This window comes from Phaethon lepturus, unplaced genomic scaffold (genome assembly GCF_000687285.1).
Source record: "Phaethon lepturus isolate BGI_N335 unplaced genomic scaffold, ASM68728v1 scaffold3696, whole genome shotgun sequence".
Classification (NCBI taxonomy): Eukaryota; Metazoa; Chordata; class Aves; order Phaethontiformes; family Phaethontidae; genus Phaethon; species Phaethon lepturus.
In genome coordinates, this window is record NW_010543974.1 from 134,370 (window position 1) to 149,763 (window position 15,394).

At 38.2% G+C, this 15,394-nt stretch overlaps 1 protein-coding gene across 5 annotated transcripts in view; it reads right to left on the bottom strand.

Moving 5' to 3' along the window:
• The window catches only part of KLHL32 (kelch-like family member 32), a 95,812-nt gene that overhangs the window by 26,534 nt on the left and 53,884 nt on the right, over positions 1-15,394 (bottom strand). For 4 of the 5 annotated variants that reach the window (XM_010288511.1, XM_010288510.1, XM_010288509.1 and 1 more), the window contains one exon: positions 12,520-12,735. The exons of the other annotated variant lie outside the window; for it this stretch is intronic. In XM_010288511.1, the coding sequence (XP_010286813.1) occupies positions 12,520-12,735 (216 nt within the window). The remainder of the gene's footprint in view (positions 1-12,519; positions 12,736-15,394) is intronic. 5 annotated transcript variants of the gene reach the window in all.

The window sequence follows — 15,394 nt, forward strand, 5'->3', positions numbered from 1 at the left end:
TGCAGTCTGAGCACCACTTTCCAAGAGGCAGAAATTTGATTTTGATCTTTCAGCACTGATTAACACGCAGAGTTGTTTGGCCAAAGCCTGTCTAGCAGCACGAATGATGCATTTCATGATATGATACTGTGATTAAGGTAGAGGTACATAATGCAGCTGTATTAATAGGAAACATTTATCAAAATTAATGGTGTTAAAAGTGAACCACAATGTATTAAAAATATTTATCAATATTTCTCAAGTGCTGATAGGATCTATCTTAAAGCATTTAAGTGTAAAGCATCAATCACCAGTTGTCTCATTTCTCACAGGGCTGCTAGACAAAAATATTGTCCTGCAGAGTCTTCAACAGGTACAAGGGGGATACATAACCTACATGTCTTTGGCAGATTTCTTAGTCATAATTAAACAGGTCCATTAGTAACCATTTTAACACCTGTGTTTCCATCTCAGAAATTTTAAATAAATGTTTCTGCACAACATCCTTGTGAGGAAGGGAGGAATTTTTCATCTCAAAGACAAAGTCTCCACCAACCAAGTACAGTTCCCTGTGTTCTCAGTCCAGTGCTTTACCATGAGCTTCCTTCCTCCCTGGTGTTACATAATGATACTGGCCTTCCCAAAAGGGCAATTATTTTATCAGAAAGGTTGTGAGAGACAGTGTTAGTTTCATTTTTATGTATGTGTTTCCAATGACACACATAGAAAAACACATCAGTTTTATAACAGTTAAGAATAAAGTGTACACTTTTCAAAACTATATTCACTTCTTTTACACACTTCATCCAATGCATTTATTTTGCCATTTTTTATATTTACTGGAAACAAGACTAGACAGAAGCCTACCTAGAAGACACTGACTAACCTCAATAAACCTATTCCAGCTTTTTAGACTTGCAATAAAATGACTGTGATCAAAAATCAGCTTTACAAAAGGCTAGCTGAACTATATTAATACATAACATTATATATGGTAATGAATCATATATTAAAGCAAAGAGTTGCTATAATGGAAAAGCTAAACTTTTCATCTACTCGAGCTCGAAGGAAAGTAAGGTAGGGACAGAAGGTAAACTCTCAGCTGTTGTAAATTAACACAGCTCATGGAAGTTTGCCATTTTACACCTTCTGCAGAATCTGAACTTCAAAATTATATAGCACTTTCCTTCCAAGTATCTCAAAGCAATTTATAAGCAGTTAAACTTGAGCTCTTCTCTGGAAGAAGTGTATATTTCAACCATTTTCCCAACATGGGAACTAAGAGAGAGAAAAATTAAGTGGTATGACAGAAGACAGCAATGGTACAGCTCACACATAATCAAAACCTTCTGTCTCCTCAAGCTGTCCACAACTGAGTCTCTTTACCCCACTACCAAAACCCTGTGGAGATTTTTGTGCTCCATGCCACAGAAAGAAGCCCGGTGAGATGCAGGTATCAGAAACTGAGGACAAAACAGATTCCTACATATCATCTGACAAAACGATTTGAGATATTTTTGCAGCTGAAAAGTACGTCTCCATACAGGCAATAAACCACTGCATTATTTCTTAACCTTCTCGGAGGAGCAAAGACAAAACTATCCTGTAGCGTGCTTCAAGAGAAGTGTGATCTTGTGTGATGAAGTTCTCAAACTAAGGAGTAGCTTCCTTTACAGTCATTTGCAGCTTCTCTACAAAGGCAGATGTACAAATGTACTTCTTGTACTGTCTTGGTTTCAGCTGGGACAGAGTTGATTTTCTTGAGAGAAGCTAGTATGAGACCATGTTTTGGACTTGAGAAGAGAAAATGTTGATAACATGCTGATGCTTTGGGTTGTTGCTAAGCAGTCAAGGACTGTCTGGCTTTTCATGTGGGCCTGCGAGCGAGAAGGCTGAAGGTCTTCCTCCTCCTCCACGGGGAGCTGGGAGGGGACACAGCCAGGACAGCTGACCCAGGCTGGCCAAAGGGATATTCCATATCATATGATGTCATGCTTAGTATATAAAGCTGGGACAAAGAAGAAGGAAGATGTGGAGGGACATTCGGGTTATGGCATCTGTCTTCCCAAGAAACCATTACGTGTGATGGGGCCCTGCTTCCCTGGAGATGGCTGAACACCTGCCTGCCCGTGGGGAGCGGTGAATGAATTCCCTGTTTTGCTCTGCTTGTGTGTGCGGCTTCTGCTTTACCTATTAAACTGCCTCTATTCCGATTCTCTCCCCCATCCAACCGTGAGGGAGTGAGCGAGCGGCTGTGTGGTGCTTAGTTGCTGGCTGGGGTTAAACTACAACATGTACCTAACTCATTCTTCTGCTATGATGGAAGGAACAAGCAAGGCTCAGTGCAACCCCAGCAATGACACTCCATATGTACAATCATGTGTTTAAAACATGTATGAGCTAGTATGTAGTCCCTATTGCAATGGATTTTACAGCTACCCTACTACTGACAACCACTCTTTTTTTCCTGTGCACTGCAATGATATCACACCTGGAAGCATACACAAATGAAATAAATGAGCTGGGCTTGATCACACCAGAAAGGCTCTACTTACTCCTGCAATCAAAGTAAATTTTGTTTTAACAAGATCATCAGAAAGGGGTGTGGAGGGTGACAATTTATCCAGAGCAAACCAAAACCGAAAATATGACATCTGAAGACAGAACCTCGCTTGTATCCAGAGCAAACCAAAGCAATAAAACCAAACCCAAAATATGACATCTGAAGACAGAACCTCGCTTTTTGCTTTCAGACAGGTCCAGTCATAACTATAATTACAAACAACAAGGAAGCCCCTCCTCCACCATAAACATTCCTAAAACGTAGCTTCATATGTTCCTAAAACCTACCGACCCTAACAGATCTATCTGCCTCTCTTTAATAACTGGATCAAATGGCAAGAAGCTCTGAGGTAACAACTTCTTGCCATCCATTTTCCTAAAACATAGCTTCATATGTTCCTAAAACCTACAGACCCATCTGCCTCTCTTTAATAACTGGATCAAATGGCAAGAAGCTCTGAGGTAACAACTTCTTGCCATCCATTTTCTAACTCATCACAAAATGTTCAAGTCTGGACCCTTCATCATTTGTGGTGATGGTAAAACCAACACTGCTAGGTGCTTTATCCCTGATAAGCGTTTCTGAAGTTGCAATGAACAGATGCTTATCTCTTCATAAGCTCAGCTGTCTAACTAGGACTCTTAACTGTGATTTGATTTCAGTTTAAGGAGATCAACGTTTAGGATAGCATTTCTCTTTTCTCAGACGGCGAAGACAGAGCGTGTGGGAGGTAGAAGAGAAATCCCCCCCACATCAGCCTCCCTTTTAAAATCTAGAATTGTTCTTTTTTATTTTTAGAGGAAACATTCAGGCCAACATTAAATGCACTGAAACTTTACATAGTCACGCTTAGCATTAAAGTAAGTTGCCGGTATGTAATTATAAGTGGAAATTACAATCTTTCACTATCTGATACACATTGTTTTTATTGCTACTCCTCCCTTGTTATTTTTCCCCTTGAAATATATTTTAGAAGTATAGTGGCTCTCTATGGAGACAGGAATCTACCGGTTTTCATGAGTAAAAATTGTTAGAGAATGAAATAGGCACAAAATCGACAAAATTCTATAAAAATGCAATTCAGTTCTGTGAAAATTAGTCTAAATGGTTCTTGAATGTAGAACGATTCCTATTCCTTTCTTCCCTATTGTTAGGGTATAATTTCCCACGGACTTAATAGGCAAATCCAACAAATCACATAAAAATCTATCATTTTCTTTAACAATCTTGACACCAGCTATACAGGACTTGTATGTCATTAATATCTTAGGTCACACACAAAAATGTACATCAAAGTACATACTCTGCTTAGTTTATATATATGTATGCTCTCAACATGCCATGTTATTACAAAATGACCGAGGTCAATTTTTCCAAGTGAAATCACTGGGAAGGGGGGGGTGTGTGTGTGTGTGTGTTGGTGTTTTTTAACCCGCACTGTTACTACCAGAACTTTCTTTCTGCTTTGTTCTGCTTTACTATTTTAATGAACCAACTAAGCCCTCTGACAAGGACAGTGTCAACTTAACCCTTCTGGGTCTCACAGGCAAAAGCTGTCTGAATGTCCCCTACTTTCTCCCAGCCACTTCACCACCGCAGTTATCAAACACTAGCCACTGAAGTCCATGTCACACGTTAGTGAGCCCGATTCTTCAACTCCAAAGTGGTACTGGAACCCCATTTTAACACGAACGGGCCCACTAATATCAACTGTGGGAACAGTTAGACCTTTTCCTGTCAGCAGACAATCTACTTCTGTTTTCTCAAATCCCATGAGGAATGTCCCTCAGCATAACAACATACACACACATATATTTTAGAAGTTGGTATTTCAGCTGAAAGCTGATTTTTCACATAAGGATTTTTTTTCCCCATTCTCTTTTTAAATACAAAAAGAACAAACAAGTACACTAACAGAAGCTCACTCAGCTTTTTTAAGGCCAAAATAGTTTAATTTCCCTTTTAATTAAATCACATCTTCTTAATGATGTCAATTTTATTGGCTCTGATTCAGTCTTTAATCCCCATGTGATGGGTTTCAGATTAACGCAGGACTCATACTATTTTTAAGGAATGAGTTAATTTTTCAAAATCAACTAATTGTCCTCAGAAAGTTACTTCTTTTTAAAATTGACTTAAACACTTAGAGCCATGTTTGAAATTTGCATTTAAGATCCCAAACATCTCTCTTGAATTGGGAAGAGCTTCCCTGCTACAAGATTAAAACAAACATCAATTTATTAAACTGACTAAATCATATCTGAAGCAAACTGAAACTGCAACTGCTAAAAGATCAACTTCATAAACTTCAGACCTATACAGTTTCACACAAACATTAAAATAGGCTCCACCCTAAAGGAGCAGTTTGAAGGCTTTTCAGCACAGATTCTCACTTCCAAGACTGTGATCTTTCCATCTGTCATGACTATCCCACATAGACCTCTAGCCTGGAAGCCACTTTACAGCAAGGCTTCTTAAGATCTTTTTGACAAATGTATTTGTCATAATTGTTTCTATTTCTCCCTGGCACAAGGGAGTCCAAAGTGATCAAAGGAGTATAAGGAATCCCTTTGTCATGAGGCAATGAAACCCCCCGCTCTGCAGCTCACTCACACATCCAAGGGTCTCCCTGTTGCAGTAGCAAGGAGGTGCACATGTCACTGCTTTTCCATCTCCTTGCCTCTTCACCCTCCTGGAGCCACTACTGTCCTGGTCCTGGGGCAGGAGTGATAGCAAGAGACAACAGCTGGTCAGATCTCAGCAGTCACGCTGAACTGCAACCATTTAACAGTAGGTCTAGACATATGGGCACAAATTTGCTTCATCTAACTTTACACATTTAGTTTAGGTATAGGTGGAAGCACTTAAACCCAAAACTTGGATCCTAATGTATTGATGACAATTTGTATGGCTTCAGACAACCTGGAATTCAATTTCCTTTCTTCGTCTTCTTTGGCTCTATAGTTATAAATAGAGGTAATGCTTCCACCAGCTCCCAAAGGAAGACTTACTGAAATAAAGAGATGGGAATCCTCAAAAGAGCTTCTCATTTTCTATCATTTTTGACAAGCTTAAACCCATCAGAAACAGCTTTACTGGGATGTTGAAAGAGTAGAGATTAATAACACTTGTATCTCTGAGTGGAATATGTTAACTTCTGGAAGTTAACTAATGGAAGATAGTAACAGTGGACTGCCTCATTTGGTCATCTGTGGTATCTGCGGGTTTTAGACTTTATCTACGTTGCTTCTTTAATTTAACTTAAAAATTAAAGTAATGTGTATTTCCAACTACGCCTGGCTTTCACAACACTATAGCCTAAGCAGCTTTCTTTTGTCTAACCGTGTACCTGTGTATTAATATAATAGGTCGGCGCGTAACGGTCAACGAAGAGCATAACAGTCACCACAAACCCCACCATAACAGACTAATTTAAATGCAGAATTCAGTATCACAGAAGCGGTCTTGCTGTGTGCACACCTTGGTGTCCTCCTTTTGGCTTTCTAACTCAAAGCACATATCCATTGCTTAGCTGAAAAAGTGACCTAAATTCAAGAGCTGTGGGCACAGCAGCCTTCCTAAATACTGGTGTGATGCTCTGTGCAGTTCTGAAGTCAATCTGGGATAAATAAGGTAAGGCAATGTTACTGTAGGACACTGAGGCAAAAGTAATGCCCTCCAGCAATTTCTCTATTGCTCACAGCAATAGCAGCAAAATAATCAAGTTTTCTGATTGGAACTGACATGTATCAAAAAGAAAATTAGAAGAGCACGTAGTTGCTCCTAACAAACCTAGTTTTAATGTAGAAAATCCCTATCTATACTGCTATACTTCATAAATGACGGTAACAAGATTACCTAACATTCAAGAAACAACAGGCAGAAACTTTCAAAAGTTCAGAACAAAAGCATATTAAAGTTCACAAAACTTTACTGTAAAGGACAAGGTAAAGAGCCCATTAGATTTTAGCTAAGGCAGACAAAGTGGGAAGGTGTTTCATAAAGTAAGGTGACAGTGCCAAACAGGGGCAGCATTCATTTTCACTATAAGCCAAAATGTCATTACTATTACAAATGATGCAGAAATTATATCAGGAAAAATGCATGTGACCTGAGGACATCAGCAGAGCGGAGTATAAGATTCAGATGCCTATATCCACTGCCTCGATCCACGGTAGCCTCCATCTACCTTGCCTAGGCTCCAGCTCTGGAAGACACTGATCTCCTTGTGGATCCTATGTCACAACTGCAAATTTGGCCTACATATCATGGATATCCTACCAAAAATGCTGTACATGCCTATGTTTGTAAAAATGAATCCAATACAAATAGTCTGGAGAGACCACAAGGAATATTAGCATTGCACACCATCAATTCAGGTGAGGTACCTGCGATTATGAGGATTAGCCTTAGGAAAAGGAAACCTACATCCTATCATAGGTTATGTTTTCACTTCATTTTTACTTGAGGATAACTATGTATTCTTGCTTGCAGCTAGTCATGATACACAGTGCAACCATCACAGATCTGGCACAGTGGATACTGGGATTCAAGGGTGGTTCTTTGCACTTTTACATAGATGACTCATGAAAAGGATACTAAAAAGGGGATGAAAACACAGCAAAATACACATGTGCAATAAGCTAATATTCTTATATAGCCTCACCAATTCACCTTGGTCTTGATATGCATCAAATTCTTTTTTCTCTCCTATGCCCCTCTTGATGAGAGGCTGACAGCCATGTTTTAGTGTGGTGGTTTTCTGCTCAGGCTAAATACTCATTAGGGATGAGCATTAGACCACCAGACATGATTTCACTTATTGCCCAAGAGAGCACTTAAGCTTATTTCTTGAACAGTGAAAGGCTAATATATTTTTTAAACACAATGTTGATTACCAAGATGCTTGCCTTCACTTACTATTTTATATCGCTACTTGTTTTGCAGTAAAACTTAAGTTCACATTTAGCAAGGCACTTAGTCCACATTTCAACAAAACATAGATATACCCCTGAGAAACATGAATTTTGCTCTCTCTGTATTAAAAATTGCTCTGTAGAATCAAAAGACTGACAGAAAAAAAAAATCAAGTACTGCACTGAAGGAATAGCAAGCTTGTACTGGAACATGACAACCTACTTTAGAAACTGCTGTTCTGTATAGGAAAATGTGGGCATCAGTGGAGGTGTACGGAAAAGGTCTGTGGGCCTGTCTTCAGCATAGAACTGTTCCGATCTAACAGCCTGCTGTAATGCGTACACTGCAAAATTTCCAACAGCCCCAAACTCTGTGGGATTTCTGCTGGAGAATACTTTCGGCCCTCCATAAATACCACCAGGAGATTCAAAATGGAGTTCAGGTGTAAGAAAAGGCAGTTGAAAATAGGGCACTTTACTCTCCCTTACAGGACTGTAATAAGAAAATTTGATTTATACATTTATTATTTTTACAAAATAGATGCTTAACAACTCATATTGACCCATAGCACTGTAGTCTTCCTGTCTTTTATTCTTCTATTTATCTAAGCAAAGACAATTCTCTAATACAGGGACCAAAAACTGATTTTGCACATCCCGTCCACAGTAACAGAAGGAATAACTTTTGCTATACTTTCACATGTGGAATATCTGCTTTATGAACACAAGTTCACAAGTTGCACACAAAGAAGTGAACAGGGCTGGAATGCCCTGAGAGCCTAGCCCTGGAAAAGACATGACATAGTTGCATGCTTTCTAGCTGAGTAAACTACTCATGCTGATTTATCTACCAATTTTCCTTGCTTGCTAGCTTATCAGTTGATTACCAAGAAACTGAGTTGCACGGCAAAGTAAAAAAAACAAGAAAAAAATATTAACCTTAATTTCAGAAGAAACATTGGCAAATATTAAAATTGATCTATTTTTGATGTTAGCTGTTTAAAAAAAATATACCCTTTAACAAGCTACTTAACCAGTAGCAGAGAAGGAAGAAACTAATTTATACTGATCTCATGTTAGGATCATACTATCCATATGATCCTTGAAATATGAACATTTAAGCCTCATGACACTGAAGTTTTTAATAATGAATTTGATAAGGCGTAACCATACTATAGCTAAGGCTAACATCAGTTTATTACTTAACTCTTTGGCTTGCTTTCTACTTGCTAGGGTTCCGACAAGAAGCCTTCTACTGCCAGATATCTCTGAGAACATGTTCTGTTGTATAGGGTTGGTTACCTTTTTTATTATCAAGGGAAGGAATTCATCTGCTTCCTTAAAGTAGAGCCAATGAGCCTTTCTAGTAATGGCCAATTAAGAAAAGATTCACTTTTCACCTCATGATAAACTCGACATTTATGTCCTCATCATGACTTTTTCCTGTGAAAAAAAGCATGCTGCACAGCTCATGATGAAGAGGAAAAATACCAAAGAATTTGCTTTTTTCCTCCTCCAACTTCAGGATTCTTCCTTGGTTTTCTTCATTTTTTTATTTAATCCTTTCTTCCATGTCACTGCTTTAAGTTTACTCACATTTTAATGCAACTGACAAATCATACATTCCATATATACAAAATAATATTTCATAATATCACAAGCTAGTAAAATGTAAAAAATCAATATGAAAACAAATCCTATGCAACCTAATAATTGTTGTTACTGGCTTAGCCTTGCAAAAAAAAAAAAACCCTAATGATGGAGGCTAGTAAATTGCTCCAGTTTCACAGCCTATGGAGGTTTTCTGGAGGTCTTTTTGTTGTTTCTTTGTTTAAGAAATACATCATTATATTCCTTGTCTATTGTCTCCACTAAAAATAAGACACCTACATTAGGCCAAAGAGTTCCATAAGATTTTAAGAGGTATAAAGAGGAATGAACCACTTAGTTTGTCCACTTTACTCTGGTTTGGAAGTCACATTTTTCTTCCTGTAAGAGTCAACAGGACATACTGTAGTACTCTACATTAATCCACATCCTAGTATACTGACATTAATATTCTTGTCTAACTTTCTCAAATTTGGTTTGTTCAAGATTAAATTTCACCATATTCACTAGAACTGGGCAACTGTGAATTGGTAGTCTAACAAAAATCCAAAATGTGCCAGATACAAGCTGTAGTCACTTCAGTTTAAATGACATTCAAGCATCAATCTGTGTACACGTTTCGATGCATTAAAATAACTGCCTTAGTCTTTATGTGCATGAGGATCGAATCCCCCAGTGGACATAAGAAATTTAAACTAGTGAAAATATTTGTGCTCTGAAACAGTGGCACCCTTCCCAGAGATCTTCTGAGGGAAGGTTTAATTTGTCCCTAGGGCTCTGAGGGAAGGTTTAATTTGTCCTTAGGGCTCCATGGGAGCCCTACTAGTAAAGGTGCCTTGCAGACACGCTGAATTCATATCGCTGTAACATGCATGCATGTGTGTGCGCAGGAGGCCACACTAGTCACAGGTAAGACAGACAAATCAAATGGTAGCATCCCCCATCAGCTTTTCTATTATCTGCCCCACTTTGTGCCAATTTCCTCCAGCTTCCCCAACACCTCTTGCTTTGCTGTTCTTCCTTAAGACATGGGATGGGGATTTGTCAAAGTCAATGAGCACTTTATTACAGTGAGAGTGCTCAGTAATGAACAATTCAGCAATTTAATGAGATTCTGTAGATCTGTCTCCAGCCTGTCCATCAAGTTTCACTTCTATAAAGCACCCTGACACTAATCCTCTGGCATACCCAATCTTCACCCTGGGCTGAATATTAGATTCTTCCATGGTATATTGCATTACCACTATAACCTTAGCAAAAATGATGAACTTAACTACACTTGAGGCAATATAGCTGGTCTGATTTGATTTTCTTCTATTGGGTTGACTATGAGGGAATTACTTATTTACTAAGATAAAGCAAAAAAACAGTTCCTTATTGCCTTCTGAATGCCTAAATTAGTAAATATTTATATGTGTCTTTTAATTCATTCTGAGGACCTGGAATATTTATAAATATATATTTACTGCTAGTTGTATAGACTGAATTAAAAAGACACACGCACATTTTGCCTGCGGCGGAAAACTAGTTTAAAAAAATTCTTCGGAACAGCATTAGCAACCTTTAGAGAGGCAATTATGATAACACTTAAATGGACAGTGTGGAGTTTGTTGTCACTCAAAAAGCAGCATATTACCTATAAGTATCTCTCCCCTGTATGACCCTGCAACAGAGACGGAAGCTTTGTCATATTTGCCTCATGAATGTGCACAATTATGAAAATTATTTCCAAGTTCTTCCTGCAAGACAGGACGGCGACACAAGATTTAAAAACTCCCACTTCACAAGCTGTGCTTCAGCAGGTTGCAGAGGGCATATTACCCTGTATATGCTTGCTTATCACTGAGCTGACGTTAAGTTGTACTTGTATGGCGTTCTGTGGGATACTTTCCTAGCAAAAGTATCCCCAAGCACGTAGCTAGGAGATTTCACTGAGCCTGCAAGAGAAATGAAGATAAAACCCAATATGGCAAATCAGCCATGCCCCATATATGCACTTGTACATCAAAACCTTTTCTGATAAAGGGAAGATGGGCTAGGATTCCAGAGTACCATGCCTGAAGAACCCAAACCAAACCAAACCCAACCCACCATAACGGGCAGTGTGCTGCAAGTTCTGTTGTACAGACATCTTCCAGAGTCTAGGACAGGAGAGAGTCTAACTTTATATCAGTATTTGCAGAAAATATCATGTTTGTAAAATACTCCATAATCTAAAGCCTCAAAGCTTTGGAAACAAATATGGCAGTTATCAGACCGAAGGGTTAAGTTACATCTACATACTGTCTTTGTGGTTTCAAGAGCTTAACTAGACATTTTTATTTTTTAAGAATAAGTATTTTGTTCCTGCATGATGTTATTCATCTACAGAACATGAAGTGCCCCACAGATGAACACACATTTTACACTTTGACAAAACAATGGCATATGGATGAAATTATTTCCTTAGAATAATCCAAAAGGTAAGTAGATAAATAACAGGGACTGAAATACAAAGCAATCTTCTGATTCTCTGTCTTCTCTGTTGGACCAAGATAACACCTACTTCCTTGAAAGAAACCTTTGCTTTCTTTTTAGGAAGTTACATTCTACCTTGCAATACCCTGAAATACTTTCCTTCTATAAGACATGACAGCAAAAGGGAAACAGAAAGAAGTGTTCGGGCAACCAGTGTTATAGAGATTTCCTTCCACTATGTCATGAATTGCAATTTTTACAGACATATGATGGGAATGTTTCCAAGGATAGATTTTGTTTTAGTTTTTGTGTTTCTCTTTATAGGCTATTTGTTTTTTCATATTAGGTTTCCCACCTCACCCCCTCCACACTAAAGGTCACAACATAATGATTTTATTTTGTTAATATTCTATAGCTAGTAACCTGGTCCTTTTCTAGAGCCAGATTTTTTAAAGAAAATTATTGCCACCTCCCGCTTCTTGCCACAAACCTTCCACCGAAGCTTCCACTCATCTCTGAGCAGAGCAGTCTGTGTGATGATTCTCTAATTTGCTTCAGGCAGTCAGCTGTAGTAGCCTAAACAACTTAAATGACTGAAGTTACACAGTGAGGTTTGTCTGAAGTGAACGGGAGAGACTGCAGAAGCAGGTTTGCTGCCAGACTTGCGGCACTAGCCTCACACCAGAGGCAGTGATAATTGGGTTGCATGCATCAGACATCTCTTCCCACTGACAAAGGTGGATCCAGAAGAAAAAAATCTCCGGCCATATCTCAGTAACACAAGCAATAAGACAAATTTCTTTTTCAAACAAACTAATTGCATTAACACAACACAACATTTTTTGAATTTCATTTAAAAATTTCCCTCAGTTGTTATTCACAGTTTTTGCTCAAGTGCTTATTCTCCCTCAAGATTGCTCCAGGGTTTTAAAACAACAGATTACTGCTATGGTTTATAGAGTATCACACATTCTGCTTGTTCACCAATCTCCTTACCTGCCAGATTTGTTCTTCACTGAGTGAAGTGAGTCTATCACTTTTAAAAACCTCTCGAAGAAGACAGTATGGAAGTGCCAGGACTTCTTCAGGATGACTCTTCAATAGCTCAGAGAGATGTTTTACTAAGAAGTCAACCACTGCATTCTCCAACAAAGTGAGGTTGAAGAGGTCCGCAAGCTTATACAGGTCCAAGTAATTAAAACTATTTAATTCCTAAATGGGTGAAGCAAACAAAATATGTCTCAGAAAAAAAACCAACAAAACAACAGAGAACAAAAATCCCCACAGGTTTTCAGATAATGAAAAAAGATTGTCCTTTTGTAGCTGTGAAGAAGGAAGGCAATATAACTTAAAATTAATTAACATAGCCTCATTCAAAATATATGTGTAAATGTTACTAGTGCATATGCAAATATATATGATAGTACTAATTTATATTGCAACTGCTAAGGTTACACATGCATCTCTAAGAAGTACGGATTAGTGCATAGAATAATAAACTGGTATGATTCACACTGTATGACAAGAGCTCACAGGAGTTAACAAGTGGATTAAAAAAATGTACGTTAACTATAATGATTTGTTGCAAAGCAATTGTTTATTCATTATTTACTGTTTTAATTGAGCTAGAGCACCTGTGTAGTATGACTTTTAGTTCCATGAAACCTCACACAATAAGAGATGCTGAGCTGCATTTATATAAACTTATCTTCAATGAACAAATAGACCCTTTGTTCCCCAACCACTGTAGTGGATGTTGGCCTCGTATTCTTTCTCCCCCTCCTTCTAGGAGCAGAAAATCTGCAGAGACAAAAGCTACAGTAACTCTGGGCAGGAAGTTTTTTCCATCCTGGTAGAGATAACGTATATTTACAGGCTAACATTTTCAACTTGGCATCCCTCGTAACTTAGCGTCTGGACAGCTAACTACTGCTATTCTAGGCCATATGCTCTTTAGGGGAGAGGCCAAGAATTCATCCGTATTAGAGAAAAGCACCCAGGACGTCTGGGAAATAAGCATGTTTACCCGTTTTCTCTGTTCTTGCTGTACGCTCACACCTCTCTTCCTCTCCCCTTCGCAATTCTGGTTTTCATCTTCCAATTTACCGCATTGCTCCCTATCAGCCGCCTTCTCCTTGACCAGCTCCATGTGTGAAAATGACAAGAAGTCTTGTCAGTTTCACTTTGCTGGTTAGTTAACATAGGGACTAGAGCAGGAAAGAGAAACAGACTAAATTAAGTCAATTTCACTTTCACTGCTCTGCTGGATGGAATGGCAGCACCAAATGAAACTGACAAGAAATCTTGTAAATGTCAAATGAGCTGCACGGCTGGCAGATAGAGCAGAGCAACAGGGAAGATGGGAAAGTGCGAAGAGGAGGTTTTTTGGAATGTTTTATGGACTACATCTTGAACGTGTGAATTGGGTGGCTGTCCCAATGACTGTGGAGCTGTTTATGCATATGCAATGGAGAGTGGAGAAAGAATTTTTTTTCACCTGCTTAGGGGAGTCAGTACTGGAGGAAACGGAATCAAATTCCTGTGGAGGCTCCTGCTTGTTACATGATCTCCCAGTCTGAATGGTGCACTTGTTCAAAACCCCGCTAAGTGTCAATGGAGAAGGACAGATGGCTGTCGGTGGACTTCAGAAGAAGACAATACTGAAGATAATATAGTAAAATCTTTCCTCATTAGAGAGAAACAGTAATATGACACACAAATGCAGTCTTCCCCTGAAAAATCTTCGCATTTTCAGTGAAATCTGAAAGACATTGGTAAGCCTTCATTTTTGGTTTGGGTATTTTTTATGATCCCCCAAACTCTCCTGTTCAATACCAGTTGAAGTTTTTTTAATGAAAGCTGTCATACAGTTGAAGAGGCCAAATATACTTATGGATGGATAAATAAACTCTCACCAGTTGTTTATTTACATTATTATTTATTTTTATCTATATGTGTTCACTTCTTTCAGATGCTGATTTATTTATGTGTCTATTTATTTATTTACTATGGGGGCTTATTTGTTTAGTTATTTTCATTGGCAAACTTCAGATGATTTTTGATGCTTCACCTAAACTAAGGTGAACCTGCTGGTTCTAAACCTGCCGGACTTACGGTTTACTGCTTGATGAATACTGCAAGTATATTTTTTTAAAAACTGGTCTTGGCCTGTAATCAGGAACATTTGTTTCTGTTTTTGTAAGGTTGGAGTTGATCTACAGGTTTCTATTTCACAGCCAAAGCAGTAAGTATTGCATTAGCTTTTACAAATGAAATTTATCAGACTGTCATACCAATATTCAAGTCAAAATTATATAGTACTATACATTACTGTCTCTGTGATGATACTAGAGAGGAAAAATGTCACACTGAGATTGCATGATGTATACCACAGATCAGATAACCTAGCTCTTCATATGTGGTAAGACTTCAGAAACATCAGACTAATATGCAGGAGGTAAGTCAGTTGCAAAAAAAACAACCTTACCTCCTAGTTTTAAAAAAAAATCCAACAGGAAGTATCAAAGCAATCACTGTCAACTCAGTCTGATTTGAATAGATTTTCAAATTAAACCCTTCATTGAATTAAAACTTTATTAAAAATTAAATAGGTTACTAAATATGAAATTTAGGTGTGGTCACGAATAAGAGTTCTGGCAGTCTGTTTCCCACAGATTTTGTTCTATTGTGTTAAAAGAGCAACTACAAAATGTAAAAGTCACGCACAACTTTCTTCTGGTACAGCATCGCAGCATACATTCTTTAAAAATGTGCAATAAAAACCACAGGCGTCTGTAAATTATTGAAACTTTTAATCTCATTTTTATAAACTTTCAAATATAAGCCGCTTATCTTTTTTGAACTGAAGGAT